Source organism: Podarcis cretensis, assembly GCF_951804945.1.
Source record: "Podarcis cretensis genome assembly, chromosome: 13".
Classification (NCBI taxonomy): Eukaryota; Metazoa; Chordata; class Lepidosauria; order Squamata; family Lacertidae; genus Podarcis; species Podarcis cretensis.
The window spans coordinates 50056551-50073555 of NC_137182.1; the positions used below are offsets into that span (position 1 = coordinate 50056551).

The window sequence follows — 17005 nt, forward strand, 5'->3', positions numbered from 1 at the left end:
TTTCTCTACCGCCGCCCTCGCCTCAAACGGCTCCGGTCTGTTGCCCTGCCAACAGCATGGAAACTGCCTCCCGGGGATCAGAAAGGCCATGAGTTCAAATCCTCCCCGGGCTGCAATTAGGGCAAGGAGGACGCCTCGCTGATTGCAGCTGAGGCTGAATGTATGAGAGGGAGAGAGAGGCCGAAAGTGCAAGGATGCTGAACCAGGCCTTGCAGAGCGACCAGGTGTGCTGTCTTTTGGATGCCTCAACCTCTAAGCACAAAACGAGCAGAATCAGCATGCAGGAGGGGGCACTTGCCCGCAGAGGGTCCCCACGGGCCCAGCCAGCCTCAGCCTTGTTTCCCGTGTCTCCCAGGGGGGCTCCCTTCTCTCACCCTATGGCAGGCATTAATTATGCCTAATTAGCATCCTCCCACCCGTGACTAACTGTATAATTCCCTCCCCCCTGCCTAATTAGGCTGAGCAGCTAATTCAGCATCATTAAAGAGGGAGAGAGTCTCTCCTGTGCGCGCTCTCTCATCTCTGCCCATCCCCTTCCTATACGAAAACCATTCACCAATGGATGCTCAACAGCCCCCCACCCTCTCTTGGTTTCATTCTCCATCCAATTACTTTGTTTACTCTTTCTTCCTCCTGTGACTGTTTTGAATATTCATTTATCCACCTAACATTCGTCTTTCCACATCATCAGTTGCCTCGATGGCTGCATCCATGTTTTGGATATATTTTTAAAGCTGTTTAAAGTAGAGGGGCAGGTTTTGTTTTTAATAATAATAATTATATAATAATAATGCATAGTTTTGATTTTGTGTGCACCCATGTTTGCCACCCTGCGCTCCTTTGGGATGAAGGCGGGGATACAAATTTAACAAACCAATAAATATACACTACCTGCTGAAGTTCTAATTAGAGTAGACCCAGTGAAATCAACGAACCTAATTTAGCCATGTTAATTAACTGTGGTGGGTCTGCCCTGCTGCAGGACTAGCACTGGCTACAGCAGAGTGGATTTTGCAAATGTGCTTTCGCAATCACACAAATTGCCCTTATCAGTCTTTCCCTTAATCCACCCATCCATCTGTCTCCTTTGTTTATCCCTCCATGCTCACTTTCTCATTATCTTATATATATCTCTCTCTTTGCGTTAGGCTCTCACTCTCTACTCTTTCCAACAAATACCCTCCCACACACACACACAAACAAATATACACACACCATATTTCTTTCTTGTCCCCATTTGTGCTATACTGTACATTTCAAGCAGCATCACGCCATGTTTAAATAGTCAATGCTTCTCCCAAATAATCCCGGGAAGCAGGGTTCCCCAAACTTGGGTCGCCAGCTTCTTGGACTACAACTCCCATCATCCCTAGCTTGCAGGACCAGTGGTCAAGGATGATGGGGATTGTAGTCCAAAAACCCTGCTGGGAAGTGTAGTTTGTTGAGGATGCTGACCCCTGATTGGAGACCCCTGTATTCCCTTCAGAGAGCTACAATTCGCAGAGCTCCCTGAGAAGATGCACAGACTGTTAAACAACTCTGGGAACTGTACCACTGCAGGGGGGGGTCTTCTAAAAATTCTCCAAACTGCGGCCCCCAGTAATCTTTGGGGGAAGCCATGACCCTATAAAGTTGTATGACACTGTTTTAAATGCCTAGAACAGATGGGAGTCACCGTTCCAAATCCTCAGTGTCTCTCACACACAGATATACCTCTATCCAGTGGCGTAGCATGGGTTGTCAGCACCCGGGACAAGGCAAGTAATTTGCGCCCCCTAACCCGTGGATTTGCACCCCCTAACCCTAACCCCCAGATGTTGCACCTGGTGCGGCCAGCCCCCCCTGCACCCCCACGCTACGCCACTGCCTCTATCTTTGCTTCTTCCAGTACACTGATATTGATGATCATCTTCCAAAGCAACTACTCTATTCCCAACTTAAAAATGGAAAGCGTAATGCTGGCGGTCTAGAAAACAGGTTTAAAGACTGTCTCAAGGCAAATCTTAAAAAATGTAGTATAAACGCCAACAATTGGGAATCACTGGCCTGTGAGCGCTCCAGTTGGAGAACAGCCTTTACCAAAGGGGTCATGGGCTTTGAAGACACTTGAACTCAGGACGCAAGAGAGAAACGTGGTAGGAGGAAGGCGCGCTTGGCAAATCCACACCATGATCAGCTCCTGCCCAGAAACCAATGTCCCCACTGTGGAAGGATTTGTGGATCCAGAATTGGCCTCTACAGTCACTTATGGACTCATTGTTAAAACCATGTTTATGGAAGACAATCTTACTCGGCTACGAGTGATCGCCAAAGAAGAAGAAGATACCTCTATCGTTAATTCTACATTGCTCTACCTACAGTGCACAGCATGGCTCACTTCCTTGAGTCGCCTACAGGCAGTTTCACCACCTCCACTTTTGGCACCCTCTTTGTGGACACTGGTCAGGGGGAAGGGGCTGGTGGGTGTGTAACCGTGTCCTGCAGCAGAGGAAATCGAGCACAGCACCTCCAAGCCCAATTCTGAAAGGTGTTAAGGACCGAAGGAGACCCCTGCTGGATCCTGCCAAACAGAGGCCTGGATGCCACAGTGCTCTCCCCAGTTGTGATTCCCCCCGCAACTGGCGTTTAGAGACACACTGCCTCCAACGTGGAGGGAAAACAAAGCCCACACTATGTCTTTTTACACCCTTGCATCATGTTGGGTTTTATAGCTGAGTTTTCTAGCAGAAAGGCAGAATAGATGTGTGTGTGTATTCTCCTCTTTTGCCTGTCTCTCTCCTCCCTCCATCCACCAGCACCCTCGTCCCCCTAAGATTAATCAGCCTATTGATCCGTTCCCAGTGCAAATGTTCCTGCCTAGCAATTTGCCAACCCATCCACAGACACATAGGCTTTCTTAATCCCCCATATACATGCCCTAATCTTGCTTCCCATCTGGCTGTGCCTCCCTCCGTGCACCTTTCTCCCCCTCCCTCCCTCTCCATCCATCCTCCAATCATTTACAGCCTCTTTCTCTCTCCCTCTTTCTCTCTCCCCCCCTCCATGCTCTCCCCTCTCCATAAACACACCCCCTTCGCCTAGGTCCACCTGCCTATCATCCAAACACATCCCTGCTGCTAATTCTCCCCCTTCCTTCCTTCTTTCCTTCCTCCCTCCACATTTGGGCTGCAGGGAGCCGTGGGCATAACCTGGGATCCCCTCCAAAATTTGGCATCCTCGCCTCTGGGTCTTGGCGTTTCGCGAACAGGTGGGTTTGGGGACACGGACCGGCCTCGCAGTTTCCAAACATGTGCGACTCTCCTCCAGGGCGGGGCATCCCCAGGTTTGTTTGGATTATTTATTTTTCCTGCTTTTTTGTATTTAATAAGGGAGGGGAAGGGGTTTTAAAAGGGGGGCTTAGCTGACAGCTCTGGAGGCAAAGAGAGGGAGCAGGAGGAGGGTGGTAGATCTTCGAAGGGGTGAAAGGCCCCCATTTTACCTACCACCATTCAAAAGCAAGCGGTAAGCTGGGTATAAAGGCTTTCTGCTGTGTGTGGGGGGGTGTAGGTGTGGGGAGGCGGTGTGGGAGCCAGGGGTTTGTCCCCTCCACAGGGTATTGTGCCTTTGTCGCCGTGTCTCCAACAGATGTCTGTGAGAGACAGCGTGTGCCAAGACCGGCATTGTTGCACTGATGAGTGTGCCAAGCCGGCGTGGGTATGAGCAGAGAACATGGCAGAGCATGAGTGACTCTGTCGGAGACATGAGTTGTTCGTGCCTCGGCGAGAGAGCCCTGACAGTCAAAAGCCCCCATTTTTGACTCGGGCATCCGACAAAGTAGGCTGTTGCCTGACTGCAAACATTCCTGCCACAATCTAAGCGGTTATTAAACTGATGTGCCAGCCAGCGCACTTTTCTGACTTGGAATTTTGCACAAAACAATTGCGGATATTCGAACTCTATTCCACCTTGCTCCCATAAATACCAGATTGGTCGGCAAAGCCACCCAGAGGAAGCTAATTGCCTAAAGGATTCCAACACTTCCAGCAAGGTAGATATTGGCAAGCTGGGGGGTGGAGTGGGGGGTGGGGGTAAAGGGAGATGATCAAACCCACCACATGGTGGTCTCCTTCAGACAACGGAGTACCACTGAGAAGACAATTCAGACGGTCCATCTCAGCTCAGCTTAATTCGCCTTTATGGTGCGTGGTGGATTTTGCCTCCAAGTAAGAAACCAGTCAAATCAGATGGGTCTGATGTGCAGTGCTCGCCAGTGTTGTCACAATGTTCACGAGTTTGTCATAAGTTGTCTAATGTGGTAGCCGCACTGGAGGACCCCTTTAGGCGACCGGTTTCCTCCCACCGCTCCGAGCTGCAAACTGGGAGAAATTATTGGCATGTGCTTTGGTGTGCAACAGCCAAAAGTACAATTTAATGTTCGTGTTCCTGGTTTTATGGTGGTGTTTGAGGACACGCACATTGTCTGCACTGGGTGTGGGTGCGCGTAACCTCGCTTGTAAGCAGCGGTCGTAAGGAGCGAGAGGGGCTCGTGCGGATAAAAGAGTGTGTCTGTGCCATCGGTGAGATTGGGGCTTCCACAGCGAGGGTGCCATGGGTCCCCATGCAGAAGTTGTTGCAGTACACAACACTGCTTTGACAAAGGGTCTGGAAACCAAGCCTTATGAAGAATGGTTGAGGGAGTTGCATGTTCTTAGCTTGAAGAAGAGAAGACTGAGAGGTGATAAGATAGCCATCTTCAAATATCTAAAGGGTAGGAACTGAACCAATGGCTTCAAATTGCAACAAAGGAGCTTCCAGCTAAATATTAGGAAGAACTTTCCGACGGTAAGAAGCGTTTGACAGTGGAATGGACTCCCTCAGAAGGTGGTGGAATCTCCTTCCTCGGATGTTTTTAAGCAGAGATTGGATGGCAGAGATCTGTGAGGGATTCTTTAGCACTGGATCTCTGCATTGCAGGGGGTTGTACTAGATGACCCCTGGGGTCCCTCCCAACCCTACAGTTCTGTGATTCTATCCCATGCCCCGATGGTGCAGCTATATTTGGATTGGCTCTTTGTTCTTGCGGCTCACGGGGCCGTGAGTGACATGTCATAGACGCTTGTCATTCCAGTAGTCAATGAAATGGAGGATAATTAGGTTTGTGTAAGTATTGATGTTTGGAATGGTATTATCTCTGCTTTTAGGCTCACAGAGTGAGGAATGTCGATGTGTCTGTGTGGCGTTACTGTGCATGCCTCCATATTCCTTCAGTGTTCAGTAGACAACCTATGCATCACATATTTGGGTGCCTGAGAGATGCATTGTGATGCCCACTTAAACCTTAGCTATGTTTTGAGTCTGAAGCTGTGTACGCACGGTGCATAAGGCTTCTCCCATAGAATCCTGGGAACTGTAGTTTCACAAGTGGAATTGCAGCTCTGTTAGGGGTAAACTAAAGTTCCCAGTATTCTCTAGGGGTGGTACAATTAGCTACCAGGCTATAAGTTCAAGATGCTAGTTTGGTCTATACACAGTGTGGGACCAGGACACCTGAAATATTGTCTCACCCCTTATACACCCACTAGATCTACAGCTGAGGGCTTCCTGCAGGCACCACCTTATCAGGAGGTCCATTTCGCAAAATGAAGAAATTGGACTTTTAGTGTTGTTCCACCTGCCCTTTGGAATGTCTTCTCCTTGACTATCAGATGTGCACCATCTCTGTTGTCTTCTCGGTGCTTGCTGAACCCGAACATCTTCAACAAGCCTTTGAATCTGAAGTCTTTCCCACTTTGTATCTGTGCCAGAATCGTTTTCAAGATATGCTTATTGTTTAACCCCTTGTTTGCTACCCTCGGCTCCTTTGGGAGGAAGGTGAGCTGGGATATAAATGCAGTCAATACACACGTTGTGTGTATACAGCCACGGTGTGCAGTTGCGTGTGCTCACATGCCCTTTGTTGATGTGCGTACACAGCGAACCTGTTAGCTTTGGCTGCCTCTGTGTTTCGGTCAAATGAGGATATAGTTTTAACCCAAGCATGCATGGCATTTGCAGGCACATGGCGATCGTGCTGGTGTGAGTGCGCCTGCATTGTGACACTGCCACAAGTATTGGTGTGTTTCCCCAGGGACCACATGCACATGAGATGCAGTCCTGTTGCGTATTGGTGTCAAACTGACACTGTCTCCCTGGGCTGGTGTCGATGCTGGTGTCTTTTTCTGTAGGTGTGTCTGTCCTATGTGAGCAGAAGGCGTTTGTGTTTGCTCGCTCTCTCTCGTTCTATTTGTACATGCTTCTAAGCAGGGGACCGCGTGTGGGTTTTATTGGCAGGCCCTGGCTGTTCCCGAAGGTGTGTTTATTGCTGTGTTGTGTAGAATTAAAGGTAAAGGTACCCCTGCCCGTAAGGGCCAGTCTTGCCAGACTCTGGGGTTGGTGCGCCCATCTCACTCAAGAGGCCGGGGGCCAGCGCTGTCCGGAGACACCTCCGGGTCACGTGGCTAGCGTGACATCGCTGCTCTGGCCAGAGCCAAAGCCAGAGCCAGAGCCGCACACGGAAACGCCGTTTACCTTCCCGCTTGTAAGCGGTCCCTATTTATCTACTTGCACCCGGGGGTGCTTTCGAACTGCTAGGTTGGCAGGCGCTGGGACCGAACGACGGGAGCGCACCCCGCCGCAGGGATTCGAACCGCCGACCTTTCAATCGGCAAGCCCTAGGCACTGAGGCTTTTAGAAAGCTGTAAAAGCAGTCCACTTTTCTGCCCAAAGCCAGGATGCTGTTCCCACCTGTCCTTTTAAGATGGCCACCCCACCCCAGCAAATCTCCTCCTCTGCCTTGTACAAACTGCACACCAGGCAAAGTGTATTCCGTTACTGCATCTCCAACCTAGAGAAAGCTCTGCCAGTTGAATTTCTGTCTGTATTGCAGAACAGGAGGTCTGCAAGGGAGAAAGAAAAAAGCAGAGGGCTGGGGGAGCAGCTTCACTTACTCATACTCCCCTGACTTAGAAAGAGAGAGGCCCATATGCAAACCACAACTGTAGAACAGAAACAGACTCCCAGGTGCCTGATAGCTCAAGAAAGCAAGCCAAGCTGTGAGGGATGGCAATATCCCGCCACACATGTCAAACTACGCAAGGGTCAACCCGGGTGAAAATTCTGTGTGCCAATTCAGACACCGAAGCCTGAAGACCGGGTGTCTCTGAAAAGCCATTTATTTCCCGTGGAGCAGAGAAAGAGATTTGACCCACGTTTTCCTATGGGAACCTGCTTTCCTATCAAGATCATCATAATCAGAGATCCTCCTGTGTGTGCTGTATTGCCCAGAAATATTCCTGATTTGGAAAAGGGAAAAGGCCTTTTTCAGTGGCTCCCTCCAAAGGGAGGCCTGCCTCGTAGCTTCTCAGATGACTTTACTTATGACACTCCAAAATCTTATCTCTTTTGAGGGAGGACGAATATAAATTGTTGCTCCGTTTTTGGAAGTGACAAGCTGTATCCAGCTAGATTAGACCCACTAACCTAAGTCATGTCCATTCACGTCAATGACACAGCAGGACTAGCATTGGATAAAAGCCGTAGCAATTGCTATGGTTTAATTACGTTTAATTAATTTAATGATTGCTGTACTGTTTCTCTTCTTAGTGTTTTATGGGTGCTTTGTTGAAGGCGATTAAATTGTTAATTAAAATTGCAAACTAAGCCTGCTGCCCCATGCTCACTTGTTTAGTAGAAATATTATTACGTTTTTAAATTTTCACTTGACACTTACAAAGTACCCACAATTTTTAAAGCACTGTATGTATATTAAAAAGTACACCAGTCCCTGCCTGCAGGTTCATAATCTTGAGTCATGATCCAAAAGGAATAATGAATGGGGAGGGAGGAGGAAAGCAAGTGTTTGAGCAGCTGAACCTTCACTGGCCAATGGATGGGGCCAAGCTGGTCTGTTTCCTGCCCTGATGTAATTCCTGGGAGAAAAGGGGGTGCATCCTCCCAGGGACCCCAGGTCTCCTTCAGCTCAGCAGTCCCTGGTAACTGGCAGTCTTCTATACAGACATGTGTCAAATTCCACCATTATTTTCACTTGTGTGATTAACTGCCTTGAGCTCATGGAGAAAAGGCAGAGTGTAAATGTTTTGAATAAACAAAGAGACCATCGAATATTGTGTCTGTCTGCCTGCCTGTCTTTATACTCAGTAATATGGGTAGTTTTAATGTGTTTGTGAAGTAGAGAATGTGCAAGTGAGGGAGGTAGAGAAAATGTGCTTGTTTGTGTGAGAAAGATGTGCATTGTTTATGTGCTTTATTGTGTCTCTAGCTCTACGGTGTGTGTGTGAAAGAGAAGGGGAGTTTGGTGCTTCTAACCAAAGCGTGATTGTGTGTTGTTCATGTTGAAAACCTGCAGAACAGATACATGGTATTGCACATGCTTTGGCTACATACATAACATAGATTTCAAACACACACACACACACACACAGAGAGAGAGAGAGAGAGAGAGAGAGAGAGAGAGAGAGGAATGCTGGGAACTGTGCATTATGAAAGGAGCTGGGAATTGTAGCTCTGTGAGGGTAAACTACAGTTCCCAGTATTTTGGGGGGAGAAGCCATGACATTAAAGAGGTAAATGGGTTGTAAATGAATGGTGTGCACTCAGCATCCTTCCCTCCTTCTCCCTCTGTCACACCCCTGGTGAATATATTTGTATTTTGCTAGCCATAAAATGCCACGTGGGAACATAGGCATTGCCTCAGAGAATGTGTGCTATTAGCCTGGCGCACGAGCCTAGTTGGTATTCTGTGTGTGGCATGGTGCTGTGATGAAAATAATGTTTACCATTTAGAGATAACTCAAGATTTCCTCAGAGATACTTGTGGACATCTCAGCTACAAAAGGGCAAGCAAACAAAACCCAAAACAATTTCCATATTCCTTTTTTTCACACATTATTTTTGAGGCAGAGAGTACACTGAGTATCTTTGGACAACCTTGTGATATCTCTACACCAGCGGTTGGCAAGGTTTTCCTCGCCTTTTCACTCCAGCGGAGATCCCTCCATGGGATCGCACGCACGCGTGAGCACCCACGCTCATGATTTCCAGCGTTTGTGTCTACGCAGACACGATTTTCAGTGTCTACATGCGCAGACATGATTTCCAGCACCGCAGAAGCGAGTTCCTGCGCCATGCTGCCCCGGTTTAGCGCAGCACGTGGGGACTTGCTGAGCGGGCAGTTCGGCTCAAGGGCGGCTCGTGGGCAGGTTAAACGACCCCTGTGGGCCACTTGTGGCCCATGGGCCTTAGGTTGCTGACCCCTGCTCTACACCCTGTGGTAAAATTAATGGGATCTGTTCGCTTTCCCAGACTGTCCTTTTCTGTGGTAAAGAGCCAGTGAGTGAAGAAGAACCACACAAGTATCATAAAAATAATCAACGTTATAAAATACAAATGCAAATAACAAGAATGAAAACGGCAGCACAAAACCAATACATTCTGGGTTTAAAAAACTATTTAAGAGTCCATTCAAAGCACATCGTTTCCCCTCAAGAATCTTGGGAACTGTAGTTTGTTAAGGGTGCTGCGAATGGTGCTTCCGTGAGGAGGGGTAGCCTACAGTTCCCAGGATCCTTTGGAGGAAGCCATGAAGTGGCATAAATGTGCTTTAAATGCATGGGGCAGTTGTGACCAAAAATAACTCAGCTATCTGGGTCCCAGGAAACCTCAGACCCTCCAAGTGTCCCTATTTTCCAGGGACAGTCGTGGATTTAGAGAAGCCGACCCGGTTTCTGATTTGAGCATGGAAGCGCCCACTTTTTCCTTAGGATGTCCCTGTTTTCTTTGGAGAAACGTTGAAGGGTGAGGATTTCAGTGGCCTGAATTGCACCTGAAAATGTTTTGTGTGCATGATGTGTCCTGGTGCTGAAATGCTCTGACCCTCTTGCGCATCTCGCCCCTGTTCTCGCAGCTTGCCGTCCACCATGACGTTGCCCTCGGCGCTGGCGGGTGCCGGACCACGGCGTGGGAGCATGCCTTTGCCCATCAAGCACCAGCTGGTGAGGGCGTCGGCGGTGGACGAACTGGACTCTCCCCCCAGCTCCCCCGAAGTGGGAAGCACTGGGGGGGCCAGCCCCGCAGGAGGACGCGGCCCCTACAAAGTCATGTTGCTTGGCGAGAGCGGGGTGGGGAAGACCACCTTGGCGGCCATCTTCGGAGGCCTTAGAGGGGGCCCCCACCACGAGGAAGAGCACACAGGTGAGCCCAGAAGATGCCAGGGGATGGTGTTGCAATATTTCACTCTGCAAAACAGCAGAAGTTCAAGAGGCCCTGCTTTTCCTGCCATACATGCAGCAGAAGGGGAACAGGAGAGAACGGCGTGCTCCACCTGAGGACATTTTATTTTTATTGATTTAAATAGACAGGAGAAGAGCCATATTGGATCAGACCAAAGTCCAGCATCCTGCTCTCCATTCACCTGTTGAATTTCTGCCTTCCATAGCATTGTTGTTTAAGAAGGGGAAGGTAAAAACTCTCCAGATAAATGGAGGTTTTTGTGTGGAATTTAAGCTGTTAGGCCAGAATTTCAAAGTGACGGCTGTGGGAATTGACTTTGCTGCAGTGATTTTCTTAAAATCCTGAGGGGAAGCTGGGATAGATCTTCTGGAAAAGTTTCAAATCGCTGCTATCTTAAAAACCTGACATCATATAATATACATAGAGTGTGTGTTTGTGTCTAAGGCTGCGTACACACTAAGCCTTCAAAGCACACTTGCAAATAAATAATGGGCAGGTTGTACGCGAAAGGTTGCTGGAAATTGTGACTCGGTGAGGGATAAACTACACTACCTTGAGATGTTTCTCAAAAAATAATTTCATTTATCTAATTCTTATCCCACATTTATACCCAGAAGGCTCTCCTAGGCTCCCCTTAACTTTTCCAACCATTACATGTATAGGGTTGCAGCTAGTCCTACTCAGAGCAGACCCACCGAAATTAATGGCCATGGCTAATTTAGTCCCATTAATGGTCTCCTTTGAATAGAATATGGTCACATTCTACCCATATAACTTGACAAATCAGCCACGAAGTGGATATTTGGTGGTACAGACATATCTGGCAATAGTTTCTAAGGTGATACTCAAGCTATACTAAACCTCCTTTTCTCTCCCTTGCTTTCTCTCTCCACATTTCTTTTATTCCCTCAGAGGATTCATACGAAAGAAATTTCTACGTAGATGATGAAGAAGTCACTCTAATATTATACGACATCTGGGACCAGGTAGGTGCATTTCGGTCACCTTCCTACCCATTGAGATGGGATGTACCCAGAGTGTTGCCCCAGCAGGGCGAGAAATATTACAGCAAGAAGTTCTGCATCCCATCTTTGTTGTTGTTGAGTCGTTTAGTCGTGTCCAACTCTTCGTGACCCCCTGGACCAGAGCACGCCAGGCACTCCTGTCTTCCACTGCCTCCCGCAGTTTGGTCAAACTCATGTTGGTGGCTTGGAGAACATTGTCCAACCATCTTGTCCTCCGTCGTCCCCTTCTCCTTGTGCCCTCCATCTTTCCCAACATCAGGGTCTCTTCCAGGGAGTCTTCTCTTCTCATCCTATCTAAAAGCTGATAAGTCTTGCAACACACCGGAAACATTTTAAAATTTAACACACCGGAAACATTTTAAAATTTATTATTAATGCAAGTAGTTGCGTCAACCATAAGATGGAAGGCATGACCATATAGAGTTATCTCTTACACACAAACGAAGGAACGCCTTTGATTCTAAAATATGCAGCTGCTGGGACACAGATTAAACAACAAAAGGTGATAGTCAATGAAGTTTTACTCAGTGCAGACCCACCGAAATTAACGGGCCTAACATCGTCATGTTTTGTTCCTTTCAAGTGGGTTTACTTTGGGTATGACTTATCTGAATACCACCCACAGAAAATGTGCTCTGGTCTTCAAAGCTGTTGGCTTGTTCATAAGCAAAGGCATGATGACTGAATCAAAACTCGTAACCGGACCATACAATGGAGACTTGTGATTTGATCTCTCATTCCTTTTAGTTTTAACATACAGCTGCCATCAGGAGCAGAAGGGGTGGATTGGGACCGTAGCGGAATGGGAGGGGAATTTACTCTTCCTCCCGAAACAGCATTTTGTGAGTCACCCATCTTCCAAAGTGCATTCATTGCCCCATGAATGGTAATATATATCTTTAAATGGGTGACAGCCCCAATATAACCAGTCTAGCACAGAACATAGCAGGCTTCATCCTGACAAGATTGAGAGTACTGTATTTACACCGGTGGCTCCAGCATCTGCCCTGGTTTTCTGTTTTCAAAATTGCGGTATTCCACAATTTTTCAGGTCTACAGAAATTCTCAGTCAGTTACAAATCCAGCATTCTGAGAATCTCTGTTGTTATTGTTTATTTGAACCAGTTTTCTAGATCTTAAGTCTTAGAGGATATTGTGGGCAATGCCAGGCAATATCAGAATGTTTTGGAGATTGTGGAGTGGGATTTCCAGTTGGCAAGGGCAGTTTTCTCTGCAGCTCTTGGTTACTGCAAGGGGCAAACGGAAACAAGGCAAAATTATGCAAAAAAAAAAATCATGGCATGGTTATGATGAACGTATGCAATTATATCCAAGATTTACACAAAGCTAGACAACCGGATGGAATTGCCTTGTTTTATTATTGTTTTGTTTTAGCATCTCGTTTGCATGGAAATGCATTCCAAAATTGCACAGCATCCCTGAAGTGAGGGAGAGTGGTATGCAAATTTATGCAAATCCATATTAAATTAACACAGCCGTTTGGGAGTCAGGCGGGGGTGTATACCACTGACATGCACGAATATGCAAATTGTTCTGGAAACTGGCAGCATTCTTGGGCGGCTTGATTGCAGCATACAGTGCCATTATGCAAATACATGGAGTGTATTCAACTGCCAAGGAGAATAAGCAATAGAACCTCCATTATCTGCATTACAATTATCCAAATTCCTCGATTATCAAAATCTGCCATTTTCAAATACCTGCATGTCTTCTCCCCTCCCGTGGCTGCCAATTCAGAAGGGTCCAGGGAAGGATCCTGAGGAGCTGCTATATGTTTCAATATTATCTTAATTGCAATTTTGATTATTGTGTTTTGACTTTAGTTGTAAAGTCACCTTGGAACGATTCGTATCCTTAAAGGTGAGATGTGAATAATTATACTGTAATAAAATAAAGTGTAAAACACACTCCTGTTTATCTGAACTTTCCAGTATCCAAACACACCGATCGGAAACATTCAACAGCCACCCCGGCTAATATCGCTGTCACATTCACTCTGGTAACATGCTGGATTGATCTGTTACACTTTCCAATATATTTAAAAGCTGCAGCTTTGGTTAACGCAATTCTTTTTAATATCACCCACATATACAAAAAACGCAGGTAGCTCTTGTAGAGAGAGAAAGAGGTTGCCTCTTTTAACATGTTGCTGGTTACGACTTCCAAAACTGTTTTTTTCCCCTTCAGAAAAATTTGTGTGCATGTCTGATTTTTTTAGAATCACATACAGATATAGAAAAATAAAACATGCATGATTTACTAGCAAATATTTAACAGAGGAAATGCCCATAACAAGTAGAATCACCAAATAATCCACACCAGTGAAAGCACTCAGTAAATTTCCCTTCCAACGCCCCCCCCCCCATTATATGACAGGCACTGTTTAGGAGGCAGGAGTGGGTGTCCCCCCCCCCATATTGTGGTCCTGTCTTTTGTTCAGGTGGGAAGCCATTTTGTCTTATTACGCCACACCCCCAGCGGCGGCCATTTTGTGACTGGTGCCCGCGGCACTTCCCCCAAAATGCTCGCTGTCAAACAAAGGTTGGCAGCCCCTGATCTGGACACACACGTGCCCTCACATTTCCTGACTTTGACCTCTTCCCTCCGCGCAAACTTTTCCCGCAGGGAGATCCCGGAGGCTGGATGCAGGAATCGTGCCTGCAGACGGGAGACGCCTTCCTGTTGGTTTTCTCAGTGACTGATCGCCGCAGCTTCACACGGGTCCCCCCCACTCTGCTGAGCCTACGGGCCGGGTGCCCTCGGACAGACCCCCCTATTATCCTGGTGGGGAACAAGAGCGACTTGGCGCGATCCCGGGAGGTCTCACGCGAAGGTGAGTTGCCAGACATGCCGCTCACTAAACACTGGGGAGATTGCCTGCACTACCATTTTGGAATAATTTGTTCTTTCTGAAGGGCCGAGGCAGGAGAAGGAACCCACGAGAATTCTTTGCTTGTTTATTTTCTTCTTTTCATTTCATTTTTAATTTTTTATTGAATTTTACAAGAAAAAGAAAAACAAAGAACAATACACCACACTATGAACACATTTATATACATATTTTCCAAAATAAAAACTAAAAAAGACAAAAGAAAGAAGGGAAAAAATACTTTTCGTGACCCATATTACCAAATTCATGCTTCAAACATTGCAATATATAACTTAGTTAAAATATTATAAAAGACTTCCACCGCATTCACCGCACGTCTCTTATTTATCTTGCTCGCCTCTACATCTGTTCTTCAATCATTTCCCTTCCTTAGATTCTTTCATAGTCAGTCAAATCTTTATGTTCTCTATACTCTTCACAAGGTTAGTCTAGGCACAACCAAACTTTCATATTTGAGCCCTGCTTGTATAAATATTATTTAAGCATTCCCATTGTTTCTGAATTATAGCTTTTGATTTATGCCTTATTAAATCCTTCAATTTTGCTAACCACAGGTACTCGCATAGTTTACATAACCATTCCCCTTTCGTTGGGATATAATTTCCTTTCTAATGACTGGCTACCAACGTTCTCACTGCTGCTGTTGCATACAGAAAGATGATAATTTTGTCTTTGGGGATATCGTTACTCAAGATTCCTAGTAAATATGCTTCTGCCCTTTTGATATATGATACTTTTACCAATTTTTTCATCTCTTCATGGATGATCTCCCAAATTTTTTTAATCTCTGGACACATATGGTATAGTTTACTTTTCTCATGTTTCTTGCCTCCATTACCAGAGGGCCGCAGCCTAGCTGTCATGATGAACTGCAAGCACATCGAGACGTCCGCGGCGCTGCATCACAACACGGAGGAGCTCTTTGAAGGCGTTGTGCGGCAGATACGGCTGCGCCGCCGTCGGCGTGAGGGCGATGGCTTCAGCAGGGAAGGGGCGGGGGGCCGACGCGAGAGCCTCACGAAGAAAGCCAAACGCTTCCTCTCTAGCCTGGTGCCGAGGAATGGACGCTTCTTCAAGCAGAGGTCAAAATCCTGCAACGACCTTTCAGTGCTATGAGCCCCATGCCAGAAATCTCTGCAATGAAAGGAAACACGTAAGATTCCCCTTACCCTTAGCTGCATCGAGCTCAGGAGAGCAGCCACGTCGACCCAGGGGCAGTTCCCAAACATAGCAAAGCTCCCAAAATCCTCCTTGGCTCAGCTCTCCTCCCATCATCTTCAATGCATAACCGAACAAACTATTTGCTCCTGTCTTCTGCAGCATCTTGGCTCCTGGAGAGGGCTTCTCAAACAAAGAAACACACGAGTTTTACAAAAAAACACACATTTAATATACAGTATGCTTTACAGGACCTGGAGACACCTGCTCTCCAAACTCACGTGCCTCTCACCTTTTCAAATATTGCTCGTGGCACTCTTGTGAAATTTATTTTCTTGTCTGCCTTTAAGGGTGTCTTGTCTTAAAGGTGCCCAACTGGTACAAAACGCTTCAGTCAAGAGACTCAGGACTTTTGTTTGGGATTTCTGTTCCTTTCTCGTCCGTGACGCTCAGGTGCCCATAATCTCTCATGGGACAAGATTTTTTCCCCCCCAAGGCACTAACTCTAGAGTGAAACGTTACGTCTACTGTGTATGTAAACAAATAGCCCCTAGACTCTTTGCGCAAAGCCTTATCCGTCGTGCTACTTTGCTATGTCTTAGGAGGTATTTTCAGAGGTGCTGTTTTTTGCTGCCCTCTGCATCCGTACATATACCGAAGAGGATATAAAATGGTGGAAGTTTCTTTTCTCTATAGTTGTGTGGCGCACCTCGCTTTTAAGAGGCCCTTGCTTAAAGGCACCGACTTTAGAATGTCCCTTCCTGTATGGTCTAGCAAACAGGAATGCTTTGTGTTCGCTTAAATGTTCAACTTTGAAAAGGTAGTTAAAGGCACCAGCTGGGGGATATTTCAATCTCATTGCATCAACACAGTGGAGGAATAGCACCTCTAAAGCTTTGTGTACCTCACTTTTAAAGAGCACATAAGGGCATCCCCCAGCCCTGTGCTTATTTCAGCCAGCTAACTGCAGCTTTGGAAAGCTTAATTCGTTTGCTTAATGATGCTTCCTATGCCAATGCTCACCTTTTAAACAATTGTTCTGTTTTTTAAAAAAATTATTATTAAGGAATTCATCAAAGGAATTGCTGTTTTAAATACCAAACACATATGTTTCTCTTTTAATATCATCACCCACCTGAAGGGCATGCTCCTCTTAAGGAGAGTCGTTGTGGAAGATGGATTACCAGTTAACCGCCATATCTAGCACATCCTTTTAAAGAAGCCATCGCAACAGCAGCCTTCTCAATTCAGCTACAGATGGAGAATTCTGCACATGCCGTAGCTTTTAACCTCCCTTTTAAGAGGCAGACTAAAGGCACAAACCTCAAAGCATTTGTGACTGTGGGGCAGGGATGTGTGTGTGTGTGTGTCTTCTGACTGACTTGCTGGACCTTTTGTTTCGAAGGCTACAACCAATAATGAAATGGAACAATTAATGATTAACCAGCTTGGAGCCTGGTTCTTTTCTTAAAGGGACAGGAATTTTATTCCTGGAAGAAGACTGCTTTCAGATTCCAAAATGACGGATTTGAAGGATGTAGCCTTATATGTACACCCCACACCGGCCAAAAAAACAACACCTTGAGGAAGAGTGCCTGACAAATGCTGTGTGCTTATTTTCCAATTAAAGCCATTTTCTATTATA

At 46.5% G+C, this 17005-nt stretch overlaps 1 protein-coding gene across 5 annotated transcripts; it reads left to right on the plus strand.

The window, feature by feature from the left end:
• The first annotated feature begins 2619 nt into the window (after nt 1–2619).
• REM2 (RRAD and GEM like GTPase 2) lies at nt 2620–17005 on the plus strand. 5 transcript variants are annotated; one of them, XM_079952124.1, is made up of 5 exons: nt 2620–3247; nt 9941–10227; nt 11179–11252; nt 13938–14145; nt 15044–17005. In XM_079952124.1, the coding sequence occupies exons 2-5, from the start codon at nt 9954–9956 to the stop codon at nt 15316–15318; spliced, it is 831 nt and encodes a 276-aa protein (XP_079808250.1). In that variant the 5' UTR covers nt 2620–3247; nt 9941–9953; the 3' UTR covers nt 15319–17005. The 5 variants fall into 5 exon arrangements, with proteins under 5 accessions (XP_079808250.1, XP_079808249.1, XP_079808251.1 ...); XM_079952123.1 differs by having other exon boundaries at nt 2622–3322; XM_079952125.1 differs by lacking the exon at nt 2620–3247 and adding an exon at nt 3414–3501.